At 46.1% G+C, this 23,860-nt stretch overlaps 1 protein-coding gene across 1 annotated transcript in view; it reads right to left on the reverse strand.

The window, feature by feature from the left end:
* The window catches only part of LOC137617267 (DNA mismatch repair protein Mlh1-like), an 82,172-nt gene that overhangs the window by 47,936 nt on the left and 10,376 nt on the right, over positions 1–23,860 (reverse strand). Inside the window, exons 2-4 of the mRNA XM_068347257.1 lie at positions 10,135–10,217; positions 9,027–9,207; positions 7,828–7,981 (exon numbers count right to left, since the gene is read on the reverse strand). Of these exons, the coding sequence (XP_068203358.1) occupies positions 7,828–7,981; positions 9,027–9,207; positions 10,135–10,217 (418 nt within the window). The remainder of the gene's footprint in view (positions 1–7,827; positions 7,982–9,026; positions 9,208–10,134; positions 10,218–23,860) is intronic.

The following is a 23,860-nucleotide window of genomic DNA, read 5'->3' on the forward strand; positions in this document are numbered from 1 at the left end:
TTTATAGTTTATATGTGAAATATCTGTTTTGATGTTACTGTTTTTGAAATATTTTGTTAATTGCTAATTAGTTTTCATACTTTTTATTTATTTCCTTACTTCCTTTCCTCACTGGGCTATTTTTCACTGTTGGAGCCTTGGCGTTTATAGCATCTTGCTTTTCCAACTATGGTTGTAGCTTAGCTGATAATAATAATAATAATAATAATAATAATAATAATAATAATAATTATAATATCCCTAGCTTATCAAGTTTAAGGGACTTTCCGCCTTTGCAAATCCCATCTAATTAATTGTTTTGAACTTCTTGTCAACAGCATTGTCCAGATTCAAAATAACAATCTTTCTCTTTGGATTTATGTTAATGTGGGCCGAGGTGTAATGGAGAAAATTCGCAGTTGCAAGAGGTAGTAAACGTGCATATTACTCTTCCTGTAGTTGCTCTGTAAGAACGAATGTTTCTGTTCTTAAGCTTTCAAACACAAAGCCTTTGAATTTTTCAAATTTTCTCAGACTTTCCTCCAACATCATCTCCAGTACTTTCAGAAAATGCTCAAGCCGGCTCTTCCCTCTATAGTTTCATTGTGCCAGTTTTTCATACCATTCTTTTAAGTTATGTCATACTCATGGGGGTCCTATTCTTGCTACAGTACATTAATTTTCTTATACAGGTATTCCAGCAAGTTCATGAATGACCACTAAATTATTACACAGCATGATATTTTGTGGAATACAAAATCCCCTATCTAACTGGATCTCGTTAAACCTGTGATAGTGATCTTTACTAACATAGTTTATGGGTTGCTCTTAAAATATTTCCAGGTTTGATTGCCAATATTGTACAATATATATTTCATTTCTTGCATTTAACAGAGCTCGCCAAGCTACTGTCAAAATTTTAAAAATGTCACTATAAATCAAACAGGATGAAATGGTACTAATGAAACTTACTCCTGACCACCAAAGAAGCATAGACTAAAAAAATGGTATTTTCATTATGAAATAAATTTTTGAACATACTTACCCGGTAGTTATATATATAGCTTACGTCCCCGACGTCAACGGCAGAAAATTCGAAACTCGCGCCAATCACCGATTGGATAGCCAGGTGTACCACCCCTGCGCCCTAGCGAGGTACCTAGGAACCATTCCAGGAACCCTCATATATTCCATGCCTCTAGTCTCTTAGAGGGGAGGAGGGTGGGACTTTAATTATATATAACTACTGGGTAATTATGTTCAAAAATTTATTTTATAATGAAAATACCATTTTTAAACATAAGACTTACCCGGTAGTTATATATATAGCTGATTAACACCTTTGGTGGAGGGTTAGAGACAGCTAGTATATCTGGAATTTTTCTCAAGAGTTATTAAAACAAACTTAAGGGTTCGTACCTGATAAGGAAGCTGACCTCAATGATTCTCTGTCTCATTATGTCTGCTAACCTTATGAGTTCCAGCGATCCTCCCAGGGGGCTGAAGATCCCTAGGGACTGTCAAACCGGTGTATATACCTCATTATGACAGAACCTCCTCCAATAACCAGTTCCGGGCGCTCTTCAAGGAACAAAATTGACCACCTGACTAAAATAAATGATTTTGGAAGACTGACTCAGTCTCCACAAACAACCATAAAAACAAATAAAAGTTCCAAGAGAAGAAAAGGTTATTGGGATTATGGGAACGTAGTGGTGGATCCTTCACCCACTACTGCACTCGCTATCACGAATGGTCCCATAATGTAGCAGTCCTCATAAAGAGTCTGGACACGATTAAAATAGTGTGAAGTGAACACAGAGTTATTCCCCCAAAAGGTTGTGTCCATAATGCTCCACAACAATCTATTCTGCTTGAAGGTCATTCAAGTTGTTATAGTACTAACCTCATGCGTCTTGCCCTTAGAAACTTCAGGCCAGTCTCACTGTAATGTGTATGAGCCTCTCTTATAAGAGTCTGATGAAGAATGAAAGGACATTCTTGACATCTGAAAAACATGGGCTTCTTAATCGAGCACCAAAGAGCTTTCGACTTGCCTCGCAACCCTTTCATACTGCCTGGGTAGAACTTCAGGGTTCTTACTGGACACAAGACTCTCTCCAACTCCTCGCCAACCATATCCGAAAAATTCGGAAACTCAAAAGCCTTAGGTCAAGGTTGAGAAAGGCGGTCTTCCTAGCGAGAAAGCCTAACTGCAATGAGCAGATAGCTTCGTTATCTTGAAAGCCAACGTTTTACTAAAACGTATTTATTAACTGATTCTTTTAGATGTCACAAGACTAACAAGAAAAATAGTTTTCATCGAGAGGTCCTTAAAATGAAGATGAAAGCAAGTGCTCAAGTTTGTCACTCATAAGGAACTTCAGGATTGAGTCCAGGATCCAAGCTGGTGAATCCTGGTTGTTTGATGTTACAAACAAGTTGAGAAATTCCTGTAGGACTTCATCAATCGAAAGGTCCAAGATACTGTGTCTGACAACAGTCGCTAACACACACCTGTGTCCCTTAATGGAAGAGGATGAACAAATGAGCTTCCTTCTAAGGTAAAACAGGAAGTCAGCAATCTGAGTTGTAGAGATACTGGAAGAGAAAACAGAGTTGACTCTGCACCATTCTCTAAAGCCTCCCATTTGGATTGATAAATCCTGATGGTAGAAGTTCCTATTGCTCTTGTAAAACACTTAGCTGCCTCTTTCGAAAACCTCTATTCCTGTGAGATTTCAAAAGGTTGAAGGTAGCTAGAAGAAGAGCTTGGAGACTAGAAAGGTAACTTTCCACGAGAGGTTGTTTGAGTAAAACTACTCTTAATGGAAGACTTCCAGGAGAGTCCACCATCCATTCCAGTATCTCTGTGAACCATCCTCTTGAGGGCCAAAAGGCGGCCACTAAGGTCACCTGGTCCCTTCGTGCGACACAAAGTTTTGTGTCACCTTGTGAAGGAAATAGAACGAGGAAAACGTACACATCCAGATTGGACCAGACTAACAGGAAAGCATCTATGTGGACTGCTTTGAGATCTGGCACTGGAGAGCAGTAAGCTTCTAGTCTCTTTGTCTGTTAAATCACGAATAGGACTATACAAGAACGACACCAAAGTCGCCACAGATTCTTGCAGATATCTCGATGGAGTGTCCATTCTCCAGCTGAGACTGTTCTGCCATAAGTTCTTCTCTTTTAAAGAACCTTGTTAGAAGGAAAACATTCTCCTAAGCCCAGATGAGAAGACTCCTCTCAGTCCCGTAAAGGAACCTTGAGTGGGTCCTGTCTTGCTTGGCAATGAAAGCCAAATCTGTGGTGTGATCGGCATAGACCTGCACCACTTTGTTCCAAACTGATCCTTCAACGCTTTTTGAGAGCCAACTGGACTGCCAACAGTTCTCTTGGGTGATGAGGAAGCTCCTCTGATCCTCTGTCCAAAGTCCCGAAGCTTCCAACTGTCTAGTGTTGGTCCCACCCTGAATCCGAGGTGACGAGACACAACACAAGGTCTAAGATCCTCTGTTCAAAAGGAGTGACCTTCTGTAAGTTTGACTGGATCGAACCACCACTGAAGGCAACTTCTTATGGCATCCTAAAAGAGATGCATATTGACTCAAGACCTTCTCCTTGTCCCAAAATGATTGAGGTTGAAATGGAGAGAATAAACTTGACTTTGAATCACCATCCTTAAATAAAGTATTTTCTGTGATGGTGTCAGAAGATCTAACGGAACTAGTGACGTTGTGTTTAGCAGGATACATCTATTAAGGTCCTGACTCCTGGCGTCAAGGAAACCCAGATCACCGCCTATGTCGCCGCGTTGTACTAAGGCTAGACGCTCGACAAAAAACTTTTGTGATCAAAGAGATCGGAACTAAGACGTCCTTGATCTCGACATTCGATTCGACTAGTGTCACCACGAAGTCCGAGGTTCTCATGTTTAATGTCATGCCTCCTTCTAGATCTCCGACGTCGAGTGTCCTGAAAGACAGGGCGCCGAGCGTCCTGTAAGACGTGGCGCCGAGCTTCCTGTAAAACGTGGCGCCGAGCGTCCTGAAAGACGTGGTGCCGAGCGTCCTGAAAGACGTGGTGCCGAGCGTCCTGAAAGACGTGGTGCCGAGCGTCCTGAAAGACGAGGTGCCGAGCTTCCTGTAAGATGTGGCGCCGAGCTTCCTGTAAGATGAGGCTCCGAGCATCCTGTAAGACGTGGAGCCGAGCTTCCTGTAGGACGTGGAGCCGAGCGTCCTGTGAGACGTGGCGCCGAACATCCTGGAAGGTGTGGCGCCAAGCTTCCTGTAAGACGTGGCGCCGAGAGGTTACCAGAGCAAGACGCCGAACGTCCTATAAGACGTGGTGCTAAGCGTCCTGGTGTCAGAAGAGACTCGTCTTGATGACAGGAATACGCAATTCTTCTGAAAGGTTCTAAGTTATCTGAAAATCCTTCATGAAGATCGTAATTAAGAGCTCTGGTAAGTCAATCATCCAGATACAGGGAGGATATGTCTCTTGAGTGCAGTATTCTGCTACATTAGCAAAAGTTTAATTGCAAAGCCTGCCTCTTAAACTCCTCTCTAGATCTGGGAGAGAGATCTATTGGAGCTAAAACTAAAGGAGGTTTCCCTATGAAAAGAAATTGTAGTCCTCCTTCAGAAGATGTACTGACCAAAGGTCTGCTCCCCTCTTCTCCCAAGATTGCCAGAAGTTATGTAGTCTGGCTCTACTGCCTGAAGGCGAAAACAGTCATACTCTGCTTCGCCTTGTGACCAGGCTGACATGAGACTTTAAATAGTTCATGATTTCAATGTCTCCATGGAGAACTTTGACTTCTGAACGAAGGCATTGAGAGCAGTTACATCCAGGACCGGATAAAAGCCTCCCTCTCCCAAAAGAGAGACATTTGATGTTGCAAAGATTGTTTTGCAGAAAGGTCTAATCAGAGAAACTAACAAAGGAGGTTTCACTAGGAAAAAGATTTCGCATCCATCCTTTAGGAATAGCACGGACCTCAAAGTTATCCTGCCCCATTGTCTGGAATCCTTAAGATCTACCCAGGGGGCTGTAAAAATCTCTGTGGGGCTTCCACAAGGTCCTCGACCTTAACGTGGTTAGACCTCCACCCTTGGTATCCCGGAATACCTGATAAGGAAGCTGGCTTCATGGGTTTATATGCCTCATTTACCTGAATTCCTTGAGAGACTCAGCAATCCACCCAGAGGGCTGTAACAGTCTCTGTGGGGCTGCCACAAGGTCCTCGACCTTAACGTGGCTAGACCTCCACCTTATATGACATATCTGTTTTAGACGTTATGACGTTGTTACTGTTTTAAGAATGATTTATTGTTAAATTATCCTCAATTTATTTAACTCCTTATTTCCTTTCCTCACTGGGCTATTTTTACCTATTGGAGCCCTTGGGCTTAAAGCATCTTACTTTTCCAAATAGGGTTGTAGCTTGGCTAGAGATAATAATAAAAATAATCTCGTACCCCAGATACAAGATCTAGAGGCCAGGTTATTCAGAGGAAAAAAGAAAGCTGTCTGTCCTTGGTCCTTCCGAGACTCTATATATAGTCTCCTATCATCCTTAAAGCTTCATTAATGACCACGTGTAAATTCAGAGGGTGGCGAACGTGATTCAACAGGCATAAAATAATTTGGAAACTAATCAAAAAAACTTTCATGAGTTTCTAAATCATCTGAAGGACGAAAGGAATAAGGATCTTCTCCTGAGAATCTCAAATTCAACAGGAGAAAAGTGATCACCAATGTCTTCTACTGACAAAGATCTTGTAAGACGTGGCGCCGAACGTCCTGAAAGACGAGGTGCCGTGCATCCTGATAGACTAGGCGCCGATCGTCCTGAAAGACGTGGCGCCGAGCGACCTGAAAAATGTGGCGCCGAACGTCCTGAAAGACGTGGCGCCGAGCTTTCTGAAAGACGAGGCGCCGATTGTCCTGAAAGACGTGGCGCCGAGCGTCCTGAAAGACGTGGCGCCGAACGTCCTGAAAGACGTGGCGCCGAACGTCCTGAAAGACGTGGCGCCAAGCGTTCTGAAAGACGAGGCACCGATTGTCCTGAAAGACGTGGCGCCGAGCGTCCTGAAAGACTTAGCGCCGAGCGTAAAATGATCTTCATTACGTCACTCGGCGCGTTCGGTTCATCAGAGGGTTCTCATGGCCGACTGGCGCTCTGGAATAAAAACCGTATCTACGTTGGTTCGTAAGCATTATAGTATTGCTATTATCAGCAAATGTGATGCAATGCAAGACTCTAACAGCAATGTTAGTAGCTTAACATCCAACGCTCTTTGCTTTCCCATGGCAAGGGCAAGCATTCTTGGGAATGTCAACGGGAACGCTCGAGAGGACGTCTGCTTGTGAGCTAACGCCTCTCGTTTCCTTTGGCCGATCGACATTCCTTCTCCCAGGGGTTGGGGAGCTTGGAAGAGGTCTAAGGCTAGGAAAAAACGTCCACTGTGCTGAATAAATTCACTGCACTAATTTAGCAATGAATCTTGCACTTTTAAACTCTTACACAAAAGACCAAAACTAGTCCTGCCCGTTGTGATAGATCTTTCTCTACTGCCAAGGGATTGAATGAGAATGCAAAATCATTTCTAGTTCTTGCTATATAAAATTGTAACAAAATATTTTTTTATAAAATATTACCCTGATATTTTCATTGTAAATAAATGTTTGAACAAACTTACCCGGTAGTTACATATAACTACCGGTAAAGATAAATGTTATACCTACTCACCCGGTAGTTATATACAACTACCGGGAAAGTTACATGTTATATGATTCAAATGAACAGATATATGAATAACATATATATAAATGTAAACAACCCTTAATTCTTAAAGGTTCCCAAAATTAGTGATTTGTTATTAATAAAATGAACAGATATCGCAATAACGTATATATATATATATATATATATATATATATATATATATATATATATATATATATATATGTAAACAACCCTTAAATCTTAAGGGTTTCCAAAATAGTGGATTACTACACTTTACAATTGGAACATATATGTGAATATACGAATAATACTAGAATCCCAACATCGAAAGAAAATAAACAACGATATCAAGAATTGATGGAACTGCATCGTATTTTCATGAGAACTACGCAGCGAAAATTAACTATACGCTAGTTCTATTTAATCTTTGAAAATAGTATCGATGATTTAAATAACGAATACTAAAAAGACAACTATTTTCTTAAAAATTAATATAATCTTTTTATATTAAAAGTTAAATACTTATTATAAGTTAGACTTCCTTTACAAGAAAAAGCAAAGAAAATAATTATGCAACATATTACGTAGTACTATGTTGCTTACGACACACCATTGTGACGTCATAGAGATGGTGGAACGATCTCCGCCATCATATTTAAAGAGTAGGTTCGTTAGTTTTACAGTAGGGGGAAAAAAACTCCCATTCCTACATCTGTTAAGATACAAACTTAGTTAAAGCACTAACACTCAGTAAAAAAAAAAAAAATCCAACCAGCGAAGGTTAAAAATAAATTGTACATCACCAAAATAACTGTAATATACAGGTTACAGCGAGTGAAAAATCCAACATCTTGCCGCTAGCACGGCAGGGAATATATGAAGGTTCCTGGAATGGTTCCTAGGTACCTCGCTAGGGCGCAGGGGTGGTACACCTGGCTATCCAATCGGTGATTGGCGCGAGTTTCGAATTTTCTGCCGTTGACGTAAGCTATATATATAACTACCGGGTAAGTCTTATGTTTAAAAAATAACAGCCACCTTCATGCAATACATAAAGTGAATATCATACACAAACTAAATATCACACTAACCTCCGCCACTTTGCCATGCTCTTCACTTGGACTTTTAAGTGCTTTTCTGCGAGTTGCTACATTATAAAAGAGATCTTCCACAGAAATCTGCGTACCCTGATTGCCAGCACATGGTTTTGGAGAACCTGTTAGCTTGCTGTCAACATATGATGCTCTGTACGAGAAAAAAACAGAATAAGTCAACTTTTTCCAGACTACCTTTAGGTACTCGAGGATACAAGGGGGGACAAATAGAACTAAATTCCAACCTGTAAATTTGCCCAACACCTCAAAAAGATGGCTTATATCCAATATACAAGACATTTCATTTATGAATACAAATATTTTCCTAAGGTCACTCAGTTATTCATGAATTACCCAGATCCCTGCCTTTAAACAAACTATTACTATTAAAACTGCATATACTATACGTAACAAAAGCTGGAGTTAAGACTTCACATTTCATGGTCTAAATTAATTTTAAATGTTATTCTCACTCATCTTCATCGAACACTAATATAATATACTCCAATGTAAAAAAATACTACTGTATGCAGTTTTCTATAATAATGTAATAGGATATCAATGGTCTGGAATTGTAATCTAATACTGGTATAGTATGTAAAAGTAATAATAAACATGCAGTAATACCATCATATGCAAAACCATTCAAACCATATGCAAAGTTATCAAGGAAATGTGATACAACATTGACTTTCAACTGATGACATTACATGAAAAGTGCTATTAAAAAATGTTGTCAATTGATATTTTCCGTTACAAATATACTCCCAGACTTTCTAGTTTAAGCAATGATCAGTATGAGTGGCAAAACTAAAGTTGGAACTTATTTTCAGTAATAACACAGGCGAAGGGTTTCCCAATACACTCAGCCAACTAAAAGCAATGAAAATTAAAACTAAATAAAGTTACACATGTTCAAGAGAAGAAAAGTTCTCCTTAACAAATTGAACGGAATAAAAACTTAAAATACAATGTGGGGATAATATACCTTGGATAGAAAGCTATATCTCATTCTAAGAATATAGATTTCTTTAAAAAGTGCACAAGGAAATCTAAAATACTACCACTCATTTTCTATTATAGTTTTTTTAATTTGATGGATATCTTATAAGTTAGCCTACCCTAATAAATAGTTTATATGCTTCTATAAAATTCTATGATCAAAATTTTTATAAAAATATGGTAATAAAACTTACTTCCAAGCACACTTAGAATCACTTGTTCGAGTTGTAATGGTGAGATGAGCAACATGACTAATGGAGGCCAAAGCTTCACCACGAAACCCATATGTAGCTATTGATGTAAGGTCCTCAAACTCACGAAGCTTGCTTGTAGTAAATCTTTCACAAACGATTTCAAGGTCATCCTTGCGAATTCCTGCAAAAACATTCAATTCAAATGAATAACACACTACAAAATAATTAACTTCATAATGAAAGGATTCAAGGTCAGAGTCCAGTGGGAGGATATTACCGTACAAAAGAAGTGAAGAGTTTAAGTGCATGGAGGATGGAAAATACCCTAAATTTTGAAAGATTTTGAAATGGTTTGGAAATAGAATGAAAAAGGATAAAGAACAATTACTCAGAATAGTAGTACAGTATACACTATTTACTATATATAGTAGTAGTAGTAGAACAAACCTAAAAGGCCATAAAATCAAGGACAGAAGGCATAATCAAAGACCTAAAACCAATGGGAATTCAAGTGGAAGATGAATGTTTCAAAATGCTATAAAAAATCTTCCTTGTCCATCTCAAACAATGTAGAGGCATCAAATAGTTTGTATATATCTTTGGGCATACTCTTTGCATGCCCCAAAAGAGATTAGTTCACCAAACTTTCAACTGGGCTCCACAAGGCACTAGAATAGTAGAAAAACTCAGGCCTATACGGCTGAGGACTATGAAGCACGAAGTAGGAAATGATGAATTGAGAAGTATTGATTTAAAATTTTAGCTCAGACAGAGACGACTAGCGAAATCTAACCGTGGTCCTTTGCGCCGATAGGCGTAGGAGGAGATGATGATGATGATGCTATATCTTTTAATGTTATATAATAGAATTTTGTACATTTCTGATGCTTTTTTATTTTATACAACTTTGTATGAGTATTTACAAACCCATAAACTGTATTTCAAAACTGATGAACAATAACAAGAGCTATAACTTTCACATTTTTAAGCTCAAGAATACACAAAATTACAATGCTACGCAAAAATCCAGCAAACAAAGCTTAGCATTGGATGTAACAATGACCTGTATTCTTACATATATCACAGTTGTAAAGATAAAATAACATACCAGTGCCATTGTCCTGAATCTGTAAAAGTTTCAAACCCCCTTGCTTGACTGTCACTTGAATTTGGGTGGCTTTGGCATCCAAACTGCAAAGAAAAGAATAAATCAAATTAAACGTGGATTGATATTTATCAGTTTTGAGAGAGAGAGAGAGAGAGAGAGAGAGAGAGAGAGAGAGAGAGAGAGAGAGAGAGAGAGAGAGAGAGAGAGAGAGAGAGAGTTTTAAGCCCAGGCATAGAAAACATTTACAGGTTACTGTATTCCAATAAATATGCTAGAAGCCTTGCTGTTATGATAAGCCCCTTATAAGGAAGGGTAGATGATGAACTATAATTAATAGGCCTACCATGACTGGCTTAACTTTGGCAAAGGTTAAAAATTGTACTAATCACATTAGGCCTATTATCATTATTATTACTAGCTAAGCTACAGTACAACGTGAGTTGGAAAACTAGATTGCTACTTGCTCAAGGGTTCCAACAGGGTAAATAGCCGTGAGGCCAGGAAATAAGGTAAACAAACAACATATGAGAAGTATATAATGAATAAAAATTTCAAAATATCTCAAGATTAGTAACAATGTTAAAATAGATCTGTTATGTATAAACTATGAAGAGAAACTTATATCAAGCTATTCAACTTGTATCCACTGATCAAAAGTACCTAAAAATAGATTAGTAATCTAATTGTTGAATTTACAGTATTTTGAGCAATAATATTTATGACAAGGACAAAATTCCAAGAGTTCTCACGATTTATTTCTTAAATATGGAGTTTTTATGATAAAACAAAGTTTTATGAATACTTACCTGGCAGTTATATTTATTAGCTATGTATATATAACTGCCAGGTAAGTTCTATTCATAAAAATGGAAACCTCCTGAAATGATAAGAAACAGCTATGGGTCAGTATACATTTAAGAGTTTTTCCTTAAATTTATACTGGATGTCAAATTTAATTATTTATTGCTCTTGGCAGTTTTGATTGGTGTTTTATTGTTTTCTTCAATTCATGATATCATTGCACAGTTTTTTTATGTACAGTTTTGCACCCTACATTCTAAAACAGTATTGTTTAATTCTGTAAGTTTATCAACACTTAATATATTAGAGGTTTCTTTACATTCAAATACTTGGTTATTTGTGCAACAAATTGAGCCTATTCCTTAATGCACAAAGCTAAGTATTATGATGAGACCTAAATACTTTTCAACTCCGTTCATTCTAAAACTGCCGAAACATGACAAATTCGTAGATAATATGTTATTTTTATTAGTAAAATAAATTTTTGAATATACTTACCCGATAATCATGTAGCTGTCAACTCCGTTGCCCGACAGAATTCTATGGAGGGATACGCCAGCTATCACAATACTAGAAGGGGGTGTATTTACCAGCGCCACCTGTGGCCAGGTACTCAAGTACTTCTTGTTGACACCTCCTCAATTATTCCTCGGTCCACTGGTTCTCTATGGGGAGGAAGGGAGGGTCGATTAAATCATGATTATCGGGTAAGTATATTCAAAAATTTATTTTACTAATAAAAATAACATTTTTCAATATTAAACTTACCCGATAATCATGTAGCTGATTCACACCCAGGGGGGTGGGTGAAAAACCAGTGTACAAGACTAAAGGATAGCTAAGTATCCCGTATTTCATATAATCAGTTATCCACAATAACAATGAAATAATAAGTACCTGGTAAGGAAGTCGACTTGAACCGTTACTCTGCCTTTAATAAGATCGTCTTCCTTACTGAGCGCAGCGTTCCTCTTGGGAGGCTGAATCAACTCAAAGGTGCTAAAGTATACAGGGCTGCAACCCATACTAAAGGACCTCATCACAACCTTTAACCTCGGCGCTTCTCAAGAAAGAATTGACCACCCGCCAAATCAACAAGGATGTGGAAGGCTTCTTAGCCGACCGTACAACCCATAAAAAGTATTCAAGAGAAAGGTTAAAAGGTTATGGGATTATGGGAATGTAGTGGCTGAGCCCTCGCCTACTACAGCATTCGTTGCTACGAATGATCCCAGGGTGTAGCAGTACTCGTAAAGAGACTGGACATCTTTGAGATAGAATGATGCGAACACTGACTTGCTTCTCCAATAGGTTGCATCCATAACACTCTGCAGAGAATGGTTCTGTTTGAAGGCCACTGAAGTAGCCACAGCTCCCACTTCATGTGTCCTTACCTTCAGCAAAGCAAGGTCTTCTTCCTTCAGATGAGAATGTGTTTCTCTAATCAGAAGCCTGAATAGTAAGAAACTGAGTTCTTAGAACTTGGAAAAGAAGGTTTCTTGATAGCACACTATAAGGCTTCTGATTGTCCTTGTAAAGGTTAAGACCTTTTTAGATAGTACCTAAGAGCTCTAACTGGGCAAAGTACTCTTTTCAGATCATTCCCCACCAAGTTGGACAGGCTTGGGATCTCGAACGACTTAGGCCAAGGACGTGAAGGAAGCTCGTTTAGCAAAAACCGAGCTGCAAGGAACATGTAGCCGTTTCAGATGTGAAAACAATGATCCTGCTGAAGGCGTGGATCTCACTTACTCTTTTAGCTGTTGTCAAGCACACGAGGAAAAGAGTTTTTAATGTGAGGTCCTAAAAAGAGGCTGATTGGAGAGGTTCAAATCTTGATGACATAAGGAACCTTAGGACCACGTCTAGATTCCAGCCTGGAGTGGACAACCGACGTTCCTTTGAGGTCTCAAAAGACCTAGGGAGGTCCTGTAGATCTTTGTTGGTGGAAAGATCCAAGCCTCTGTGGCGGAAAACCGCTGCCAACATACTTCTGTAACCCTTGATCGTAGGAGCTGAAAGGGATCTTACTTTCCTTAGATATAACAGGAAGTCAGCAATCTGGGTTACAGTGGTACTGGTTGAGGAAACTGCATTGGTCTTGTACCAGCTACGGAAGACTTCCCCTTGAGACTGATAGATTCTGAGAGTGGATGTTCTCCTTGCTTTGGCAATCGCTCTGGCTGCCTCCTTCGAAAAGCCCCTAGCTCTTGAGAGTCTTTCGAAAGTCTGAAGGCAGTCAGACGAAGAGCGTGGAGGATTGGGTGTACCTTCTTTACGTGAGGTAGACTTAGAAGGTTCACTCCTAGAGGAAGAGTCCTGGGAATGTCGACCAGCCATTGCAGTACCTCTAAGAACCATTCTCTCGCGGACCAGAGCGGAGCCAACCAACGTCAGCCGTGTCCCTTTGTGAGAGGAGAACTTCTGAAGTACCCTGTTGACAATCTTGAACGGCGGGAATGCATACAGGTCGAGATGGAACCAATCCAGCAGAAAAGCATCCACGTGAACTGCTGCTGGGTCTGGAATCGGAGAACAATACAACAGGAGTCTCTAGGTTATCGAGGTAGTGAACAGATCTATGGTTGGCTGACCCCACAGGGCCCAAAGTCTGTTGCAAACATTCTTGAGAAGGGTCCACTCTGTGGGGATGACCTGACCCTTCCGTCTGAGGTGATCTGCCATGACATTCATACCGCCCTGAATGAACCTCGTTACCAGTTAGCTTTCGATCTTAAGACCAGATGAGTAGGTCCCTTGCGATCTAGAACAACTTCCACGAAAGAGTCCCTCCCTGCTTGAAGATGTAAGCCAGGGCTGTGGTGTTGTCAGAGTCCACCTCCACCACTTTGTTAAGCTGGAGGGACTTGAAGTTTATCAAGGCCAGAATAACCGCCAACAACTTCTTGCAAATGATGTGAAGTGTCCTTTGCTCCTGATTCCATGTTCCCGAGCATTCTTGTCCGTCCAAAGTCGCACCCCAGCCCGTGTCTGATGCGTCCGAGAGGAGACGGCGGTCGTGTTTCTGAACAGCCAAAGGTAGACTTCCTTGAGAAGAAAGCTGTTCTTACACCACGCGAGAGAAGACCTCCTCTCTTCGGAAACAGGAACTGAGACCGTCTCTAGCGTCATGTCCTTTATCCAGTGAGCAGCTAGATGATACTGAAGGGGGGGGAGGTAGAGTCTCCCTAACACGATGAACAGGGCCAGCGATGAAAGTGTCCCTGTTAGACTCATCCACTACCTGACTGAGCATCGGTTCCTTCTCAGCATGCTCTGGATGCATTCTAGGGCTTGGAAGATCCTTGGGGCCGACGGAAAAGTCCGAAAAGCTCGACTCTGAAGATCCATACCCAAGGAGACAATGGTCTGGGATGGAACGAGCTGAGACTCCTCAAAATTGACCAGGAGGCCCAGTTCCTTGGTCAGATCCATAGTCCATTTGAAAATCTCCAGACAGCGACGACTTGTGGGAGCTCTTAAAACCCAGTCGTCTGACGGAGCCGGACACAAGATCATGATACTGCTGCACAGTCTGTGAACTGTCAATCATGGGCAAGCGAGGAAGTACAGTGACAACCCGAATCTGTCTAGACTGTCTGGGTCGTACAGACAACTCCTTATCGGGTTGCTGAGGTTGCCGCACTGCGTCACAACAAGTCACTTCTGTTGGTTGTTGAACGTCTTCCCCGTGACACATTGACTTCGTAAACAAAAAATCCTCTAACAAGGACTAAGCTTGGACTGCATGTCATGCAACACAGCTCAAGGTCTATGGGAGCAGGTGTGGTAACAGACGGGATTAGCGACTGAAGTGGAACCATTACCTTCCCTGGAAGCATGTTATGCTTAAATAAAAGTCCATAAGAGGTTATGCAGCTAAAGGCTCCCTCCAAATGACAGAGTCCTCAAGGGAATATCAGAAGGAGGGAGAAAAGAACTTTCTCATCTACAGGGACCATATCCTAGAAAAGCTAAGTTCTCTCAGTGAGGGTTCACTGGTGCAAAAGCAGCAGACTAGAAGGCAACGTTATGAAACTGCTTGACAGTCTAGTGAGTTGGCAACAACCAAAGATGTGTGACTGAGAAGCATGCGGTAAGGTATGCAGAGCATGATGTATGCAGAGTATGCTGTCTGCAGAGCATGCTGTATGTAGAGCATGTTGTATGCAGAGCATGCTGAATGCAGAGCATGCTGTATGCAGAGCATGCTGAATGCAGAGCATGCTGTATGCAGAGCATGTTGTATGCAGAGCATGCTGAATGCAGAGCATGCTGTATGCAGAGCATGTAGTAAGCAGAGCCTGCTGTAAGCAGAGCCTGCTGTAAGGAAAGCAGAGCGTGTGCATGGCGTTTAACATTTCTCAGAAATTCCATGACCAGTGCTAGAGTGCTTTATGCATGCTTGCATGGGGTTTTAATATCAACATAATATTTACCTTACATTCATAACTCATGATTCATATTTTTGCCATATTTTGCGATCTTGTTAAAAATATATTGCAAGGAATACAAATATATTTTTATAAGAAATACAAATAACCTCCATTATCATATGGTTTGAAAATGGAGGTAAGGTATGCTGAACAGCAGAGTCAGAACGAGCTGGAACAACAATAGTTGTGGTTTCCTCTTCAAGACTCTGTTGAGGGAACACCTGAGGCTCAGTCTGCAAAGGCTGAATAAAAGACAAGCAGAAGGAAGGCGCATGGGTGGAGGAGGCTGACTCCTAGCATGAGTGGTTGAACCCAAGGGTTGCGCTTGCTGAGCGGTTGGCGGAAGCGGAGTAGCAAGTTCCAGTTCCTGTGGTGTGAGCGGAGCGCGATGAGGAAGAGGCTGCGCAGAACAAGGTAAATGTCTCGCAAGCTGAGGCTCCTGAGGCGCAAGGCTAAGGTGTTGTGGTGCTTGCCTTGTGGAGGGTTGAGCTCGCTGCAGCGAGAGCTGAGGAGACTGACTCATGGACGGGAGAGGTTGTTGTACCTCAATCGAGTGTTGCATCACTGGTGGAGCAGCAAGTGGAGGCGGAGGAAGAGAGGTATAATCCTCCTGATCCCATTGTAAAGGTTGCCTTAAGGAAGGCGGAGGCTGAACACCACTGGGAACAGCAAACTCAGCACGTGGCTCAACATCGTACGCCTGGCAGGTGGTACTGCGATCAGGCGGAGCGAGCGTAGGCGGAGGCGGAGGCGCAACACTCTCAGCCCGACACTCACGCATCAAGTCCGAAAGCTGTGCTTGCATGGACTGTAGTAGAGTCCACAACATCGTACGCCTGGCAGATGGTACTGCGATCAGGCGGAGCGAGCGTAGGCGGAGGGAGTGTAGGCGGAGGCGGAGGCGCAACACTCTCAGCCCGACACTCACGCATCAAGACCGAAAGTTGTGACTGCATGGACTGCAGTAGAGTCAACTTGGGGTCGGCAGACACTAAGGTCTGCTGAGGTAAAGCCTTAACAGCAGAGATCTGTTGCGGCAGAACCTTACTCCTCTTAGGCGGAGTGCATTCAACTGATGACTGAGGAGAGTCAGAGCTAACCCAATGACTGCATCCGGGTTGTTGAACTTTAACTTCGTACGTCTGGCATAGGTCTGGACTTTACGTTTAAGAGGTCTTGAGACCTGAGACCAGCGTTACTCTGCCTATATTTTCTCCCCTAAATCTCTTCTGCAGACGAGCAAAATAAGGGCTCAATCGTCTGCGGGTGGGAGTGACGGTCTCGGTAAGACACGCCCACAACCACCGAGGATACTTCTGTGCGCCGATCAAGGCCTGCTGAACCCTTATGCCCTTCGACATTGCTTCTCCCCTGGGCTTGGGAGCTTGCAAGAGGTCCCGGACTGGGAGGACGACTGGCGCGCACAGAAGTACCCTCACGCACAACACTGACATACTTTGCGCTAATCACTTATCACTTTGATTTCTGTTTGCACTTATTTCACTGAACTCGAAACTTTAAGTGGTTTGTACCTGAAACACGCAATTCTATCCTTTCTCAAAAGTTAGTAATTGCGAAAACAGAATTACAATGTAACAGAAAAATCTAATGAAAGATAATTCAGTGGCTGGAAAGAGACTAAACACTAGATCACTCTAGAAACGTTTAGTTTCTTCCCCTAAAGAGACTAGGGAGAAGAGCAAAAACGATAACGACGTTACTCGTACGCCTGGCAGGCTTGAATGAAACGTTTATCCTCCTCTTTCTCCCTCCGTCTCTATCTCTCTCTCTCTCTCTCTCTCTCTTGACTTAGAACCTGAGAGAAGAGCCCAATCATATATATCGTTAAAACATATTATTGTTAAAGGAAAAAACTGAAATATTTCCCAAAATGAAAAGTTCCTTTATTAGGATCAAAACCATTAAGTTAAGAAAGAATGAACAAAACGCTAGACACGGTTACTCTTACTACAACGTGAAACCGTGAACATTCTTTCTCTATCGTAACGATAGAGTGCAAGTTGAACGTTCTGAACGTCAACAACTGCAGAGACAAAACAAAACGTTAGTTCAACTTTGAAAAAGTACGAGACTATCAAAGAAATTCTTTCAAACTCTGTGGCGGAAATAGCATAATATGTTAACAGGTAAAACCGAAATGACGGGCTCAATGTTAATTAACTTCGGTACCAAGAAAAGACCGCCTACTATTAGGAAGGTCGAATATAAACAAATATAAAAATTAATTTTAATAAGTTTATAATAAAAGGAAGTTAATCGAAGAGGCCTATAAGAGGCGGAGAGATATAAAATAAATCTATAACTTTTGTTAAGCAAAATTAAGAAAGAGAGTCTATACTCTCTTAGACACCAACACTTCCGTCTAAGGGAAGGGTCGGCCATTGAAAGGTGAACGAGAGTTCATACTCTCTTCGTCACCATAATTAATCAAATTAATTCCAAAAGCTAACTAAGCTAATATAGAAGTTTCCAGTAAAGCGACAGCCGAAATCAAAGAGAAATACTTCACCAAAGTCGTGAAAATACTCCAAGAACATAAGCGTATCCCAGAACGTCTTGCCGGAAGCACGACAGAGGAATAATTGAGGAGGTGTCAACAAGAAGTACTTGAGTACCTGGCCACAGGTGGCGCTGGTAAATACACCCCCTTCTAGTATTGTGATAGCTGGCGTATCCCTCCATAGAATTCTGTCGGGCAACGGAGTTGACAGCTACATGATTATCGGGTAAGTTTAATATTGAAAATTGTATTTTTCCTAACTATACAAACCTTAGCTTGGGATCCGGGACTGGGGAGCAGTACAGTGGAAGCTTGAAGTTCAGAGCTGTTGCGAACAGATCCACAGTCGGGGAACCCCACAAAGTCAGGACTTTGGCTACTAGATGATCCAAAGACCACTCGGTACTCAATATCTGCGTCGCTCTGCTCAGATTGTCGGCGAGCACATTCATCTTGCCTAGAATATAACGTGCCGATAGCGGAATTGAGTGGACTTCGGTTCATCTCAGTATCTCTACTGCAAGATGGGATAGCTGCTTCGAAAAGGTCCCTCCTAGTTTGTAGATGTAAGCCACTACTGTGGTGTTGTCGCTCATCACCACCACAGAGTGACCCGCCAGGTACTGTTGGAACTGTTGAAGGGCCAAAAAGACAGCCTTCATCTTTAGAAGATTTATATGGAGGCACTTTTCTGATTCTGACCACAGGCCTGAGGTCGTGTGGTGCAGTACGTGGGCCTCCACCCTTTCTTTGAGGCATCCGAAAACAGCATCAAATCCGGGGGGAGGACGACAAGATCCACTACTCTTCGTAGGTTTTCGTCTGTCACCCACCACTGGAGGTCCGTCCGTTCCGCGGGTCCCATAGTGATCATGACGTCAGGGGAATCATAGCCTTGATTCCACTGGGACTTGAGTCGCCACTGGAGGGATCTCATCCTGAGGCAACCATTGGGAGCCAGCGATGAGAGGTGACCGAGGAGACGTAACCACGATTGGGCTGGAAGTTCTTCTCGTCTGATAAAAGGGCTTGCGACCTTCCTCAGCCTTGCTATCCTGTCGTCTGATGGGAAGGCTTTGTGGAGATTGGTGTCTATAATCATGCCTAGGTATACCAGTCTTTGAGTGGGAAGCAGAGAGGACTTCTCGAGATTTACCATGATCACCAGATCCTGGCAAAGTCCCAGAAGTTTGTCCCGGTGTTGAAAAAGGGATGACACCGAGTCTGCCAGGATCAGCCAGTCATCCAGATAACGGAGGAGACGGATGCCGATCCTGTGTGCCCACGAAGATATTAGGGTGAACACTCTGGTGAAATCCTGTGGCGCTGTGGAGAGACCGAAACACAGCACCTTGAACTGGTACTCCTTGTTGTCTAGGCTGAATCTTTAAGTACTTCCTTGAAGACGGATGGACTGGGATCTGGAAGTACGCGTCCTTCAGATCCAGTGTACACATGAAGTCTTACGGTCTCACTGCTAGTCTGACTGTGTCTGCGGTTTCCATGCTGAACGGAGTTTGTTTGACAAACTTGTTCAGAGCCGAGAGGTCGATGACTGGTCTCCAGCCTCCAGATGCCTTCTTTACAAGAAAGAGTCGACTGAAGAAGCCTGGGGGCCCATCGAGGACCTCTTGGAGAGCACCCTTCTTCAACAGCGTCTGGACTTCTGCCCGAAGGGCTTGCCCCCTTACTGATCCCATGGTAAGGGAGCTCAATCACACTGGATTCGTCGTCAGGGGAGGTAGAGATGTTGTGAACGGGATACGATATCCCTGACTGATTACGGAAATCGTCCAGGAATCGGCCCCGAGTTTCTGCCACCTGTCTGCGCAACTTTGTAGGCATCCCCCCACTGGTGGACATGCAGGGGGACTGCCAATCCTAGCGTTTGCGGTCTCGGCTGCTTCCTCTAGGATTTGACAGGAAAGGGCTTAGACACCATTGTCTTCACTGCCGTTGTCGGTTTCGTGGTCTTGGTAGGACGGGACTGCTGGAGGCTTATAGGGCTTGGATGTCTTTAGGCTCAAACAGATTCGTTCCTTCCAAGGAAGAATGCCTGAGCCTGTTTATCTCGGTGCTAGGGACCTTCTGATGGAACCTCTCAGCTACCGCATCACGACGTTTCAGGATGGTGTTCGCCCACAAGTTCGGGACTTGGTGGGCCAGAAACTCGATCGTGCGAGTGCCTGAGAGGAGGAACATTCTTTGGAGAAATCCTCAGAGCGTATCAGGATACCTAAGGTCCCTAACCAGATATCCAGCCACGAAGTGGCTTGCATAGCAAACTTCGCAACCTTCTCCTGATTAAGGATCTCAGTTGCCGAGAATGAGACCTGCCGGTTGGAGAGTCTCTCGAGAGGGACTCCCCTGGTAAGCTCTTCAAAAGAATGGTAAGAGAAGAGCTAAACAAGGCTCCTCCAAGATCTCGAAGTACAGTACCTCCTCTGCTGTATGCGAGGAGGTGGGAGAAGCATGTTGCCGGCACTGGAGCAGTTGGAGGAGGCTAACTCAGAGAGCTGGACCACGATCTTGTCCCTGGTACTCTTAACCCCCTGAGACCAGGGCAGAGCCACACTGGCCCTAGAAGGTTTTTGAGTTCCAAATACTCGGTTCAAGACAGTGTCTTTGCTCTCTCAAGGGGGAATCTCTGGGTCGGCAAACCCATTGAGAGTCCTCATAAGAGTCAGAACCTGCCAAAATGCATCTTCTGACTCTTGTAGTTCTCCTCCGGATGTCGGACTTGCAGCGAAGTCTCCTGTCCCCAAAGGCTCTTCTTGGGGAGAATCGCGGACGTTCTCCAATTGACTAGCTGGCTCCGTCCTAAGTCTCGTTGAGGATTTTGGCAGTCTTCGAGTCCTTCGACTCCTTCCTGGGAAGGATGCAGGACTCTAAGAAAGACGGAGGCAAGTTCTTCTCCGCCCCTACCCGGGAAGCGTTTTCAACGCGAGGTGGGGTTTCCCTCATTGGTGCGATGGGGGAACGTCTCACCTCACGTGACTCCCCTGAGGACAGGAAATCCTCGTCCGACAGGAAGGGAGAAAAAGTCTGAAGGGGGGAGGGAACCTGCCTCGAGGGCTTACGAGGAGACAGCTTAGTTCTTGGAGAAGTCACCGCATCCGAAACTCCCCTTTTTCTCTTCAGAGGGGTAGACGCAACCAAGGATTTGTGGCCCAATTCAGAAAGAACAGGCTTGAAAGCCTGTATAACCGCTCTGATTAGTGCCCCGAACCATGGCTGTTGGCTGACAGCTGTGCTGTCAGACACTCCCTCTGGAGGGACATCCCTGGGAGGAGTTTCCATAGGGGGGTTCGCCTGAAAAGAAGAAGAAGTGTTCCTGGACCTTTCTGGAAGCTTCCCCTCCACCGCCAAGCGCGCTGTTCTGCGCATGCAGGGAGAGGAATGTGGCGATGGCGACCATGCCGTGCGTTGTCCAGCAGCCTCGGGCGGGGGAGGGTGTTGGCGCTCGCGCGCGGGAGGGAGGGAGGGTGTTGGCGCTCGCGCGCGGGAGGGAGGGAGGGTGTTGGCGCTCGCGGGCGGGAGGGAGGGTGTTGGCGCTCGCGCGCGGGAGGGAGGGAGGGTGTTGGCGCTCGCGGGCGGGAGGGAGGGTGTTGGCGCTCGCGCGCGGGAGGGAGGGAGGGAGGGAGGGTGTTGGCGCTCGCGGGCGGGAGGGAGGGAGGGAGGGAGGGAGGGAGGGAGGGTGTTGGCGCTCGCTGCGCGGGAGGGAGGGAGGGAGGGAGGGAGGGAGGGAGGCGCTCGCGCGCGGGGCGGGAGGGAGGGGGGGGAGGGAGGGGGGGAGGGAGGGAGGGTGTTGGCGCTCGCGCGCGGGCAGGAGGGAGGGAGGGAGGGAGGGAGGGAGGGTGTTGGCGCTCGCGCGCGGGCGGGCAGGAGGGAGGGAGGGTGTTGGCGCTCGCGGGCGGGGAGGGAGGGAGGGTGTTGGCGCTCGCGGGCGGGGAGGGAGGGAGGGAGGGTGTTGGCGCTCGCGGGCGGGAGGGAGGGAGGGAGGGTGTTGGCGGGAGGGAGGGAGGGAGGGAGGGTGTTGGCGCTAGCGCGCGCGGGAGGGAGGGAGGGTGTTGGCGCTCGCTCGCGCGCGCGGGGAGGGAGGGAGGGAGGGAGGGAGGGTGTTGGCGCTCGCGCGCGGGCGGGAGGGAGGGAGGGAGGGAGGGAGTTGGCGCTCGCGCACGGGCGGGCGGGCGGGAGGGAGGGAGGGAGGGAGGGTGTTGGCGCTCGCGCGCGGGCGGGAGGGAGGGTGTTGGCGCTCGCGCGCGGGCGGGAGGGAGGGAGGGTGTTGGCGCTCGCGCGCGGGCGGGAGGGAGGGAGGGTGTTGGCGCTCGCGCGCGGGAGGGAGGGAGGGTGTTGGCGCTCGCGCGCGGGAGGGAGGGAGGGAGGGTGTTGGCGCTCGCGCGCGGGAGGGAGGGAGGGAGGGTGTTGGCGCTCGCGCGCGGGAGGGAGGGAGGGAGGGTGTTGGCGCTCGCGCGCGGGAGGGAGGGAGGGTGTTGGCGCTCGCGCGGCGGGCGGGAGGGAGGGTGTTGGCGCTCGCGCGCGAGCGGGAGGGAGGGAGGGTGTTGGCGCTCGCGCGCGAGCGGGAGGGAGGGAGGGTGTTGGCGCTCGCGCGCGAGCGGGAGGGAGGGAGGGTGTTGGCGCTCGCGCGCGGGAGGGAGGGAGGGTGTTGGCGCTCGCGCGCGGGAGGGAGGGTGTTGGCGCTCGCGCGCGGGAGGGAGGGTGTTGGCGCTCGCGCGGGGGAGGGAGGGTGTTGGCGCTCGCGCGGGGGAGGGTATTGGCGCTCGCGCGGGGGAGCGTATTGGCGCTCGCGCGATGGGGAATACCAGAGGTCGCGCGCGCGCGATGGGGAATACCAGAGGTCGCGCGCGCGCGATGGGGAATACCAGAGGTCGCGCGCGCGCGATGGGGAATACCAGAGGTCGCGCGCGCGCGATGGGGAATACCAGAGGTCGCGCGCGCGCGATGGGGAATACCAGAGGTCGCGCGCGCGCGATGGGGAATACCAGAGGTCGCACGCGCGCGATGGGGAATACCAGAGGTCGCGCGCGCGCGCGATGGGGAATACCAGAGGTCGCGCGCGTGCGATGGGGAATACCAGAGGTCGCGCGCGTGCGATGGGGAACATTTGATGCGCGTGCGATCGCGAGCGATTGTGAGGGCGCGCAGGCGAGTGATGGCGCGTAGAAGTGCGCGCGGGGAGACACAGGAGTGTGTGCAGGAGGCCGATTGAGCGCTCGCACGCGGCGCAGGATCAGGATGTTGGACCCATGGGCATGCGGGCGAGAGTTCGCACGCCCCATTAGATGTCGTAGGGGCGCGCGCGCAAGAGAGATATCCCTTGCGCGCGGGGGGCGCGCAGTCGGAACCTGTGTGCGTGGGCGCGCATCTTGCGGGCGTGCGTCAGGATGGCGGCGCATAACTGCTAAAGAGGATGGGCGTGGGCGCGCAGGGCACACGCGCGTATCCTCGTAGGCGCGAGCAGGTAAACGCGCGCGATTGCGCGCTGGAGACAGCAGGCGGCACGTTGGCGAGCGCTGGTGTGTAGGCGAAGTCCTTGACTTCCCTACAGCTCCCAGATCCGAAGATCGTGGGCGCGCAGGAGAGATGGATGTACGTGGGCGCTGGCGCGCGGGAGATCGCTGGCGCGCGGGCGAGCGCTCGCTCATTGGCGACCGCTGACGCGTAGGAGAGCGCTGACGCTTAGGAGAGCGCTGACGCACAGGGGGTTGCTGGCGCGCAGGTGAGCGCTGCCGTGCTACCTCAAGCAGAGCCTTGAGCACAGGAGACCGTTGGCGCACATGACCATTGTGGCGCGTGAGGGATGTATGCACGCGATGGCGTGTACGCCCTTGTTGCCTGACTAGCATGATAGTCAGGATTCGTTGGCGCGTAAAGCGCATCAGCTGCCAGGAACGGCGACAGCAGGTCTGTCGGGTGGAAGTCGGCGAGCCCTTTGAAAGGACGACCT

The sequence above is a fragment of the Palaemon carinicauda genome, chromosome 23 (assembly GCF_036898095.1).
Source record: "Palaemon carinicauda isolate YSFRI2023 chromosome 23, ASM3689809v2, whole genome shotgun sequence".
In the NCBI taxonomy this organism is placed as follows: Eukaryota; Metazoa; Arthropoda; class Malacostraca; order Decapoda; family Palaemonidae; genus Palaemon; species Palaemon carinicauda.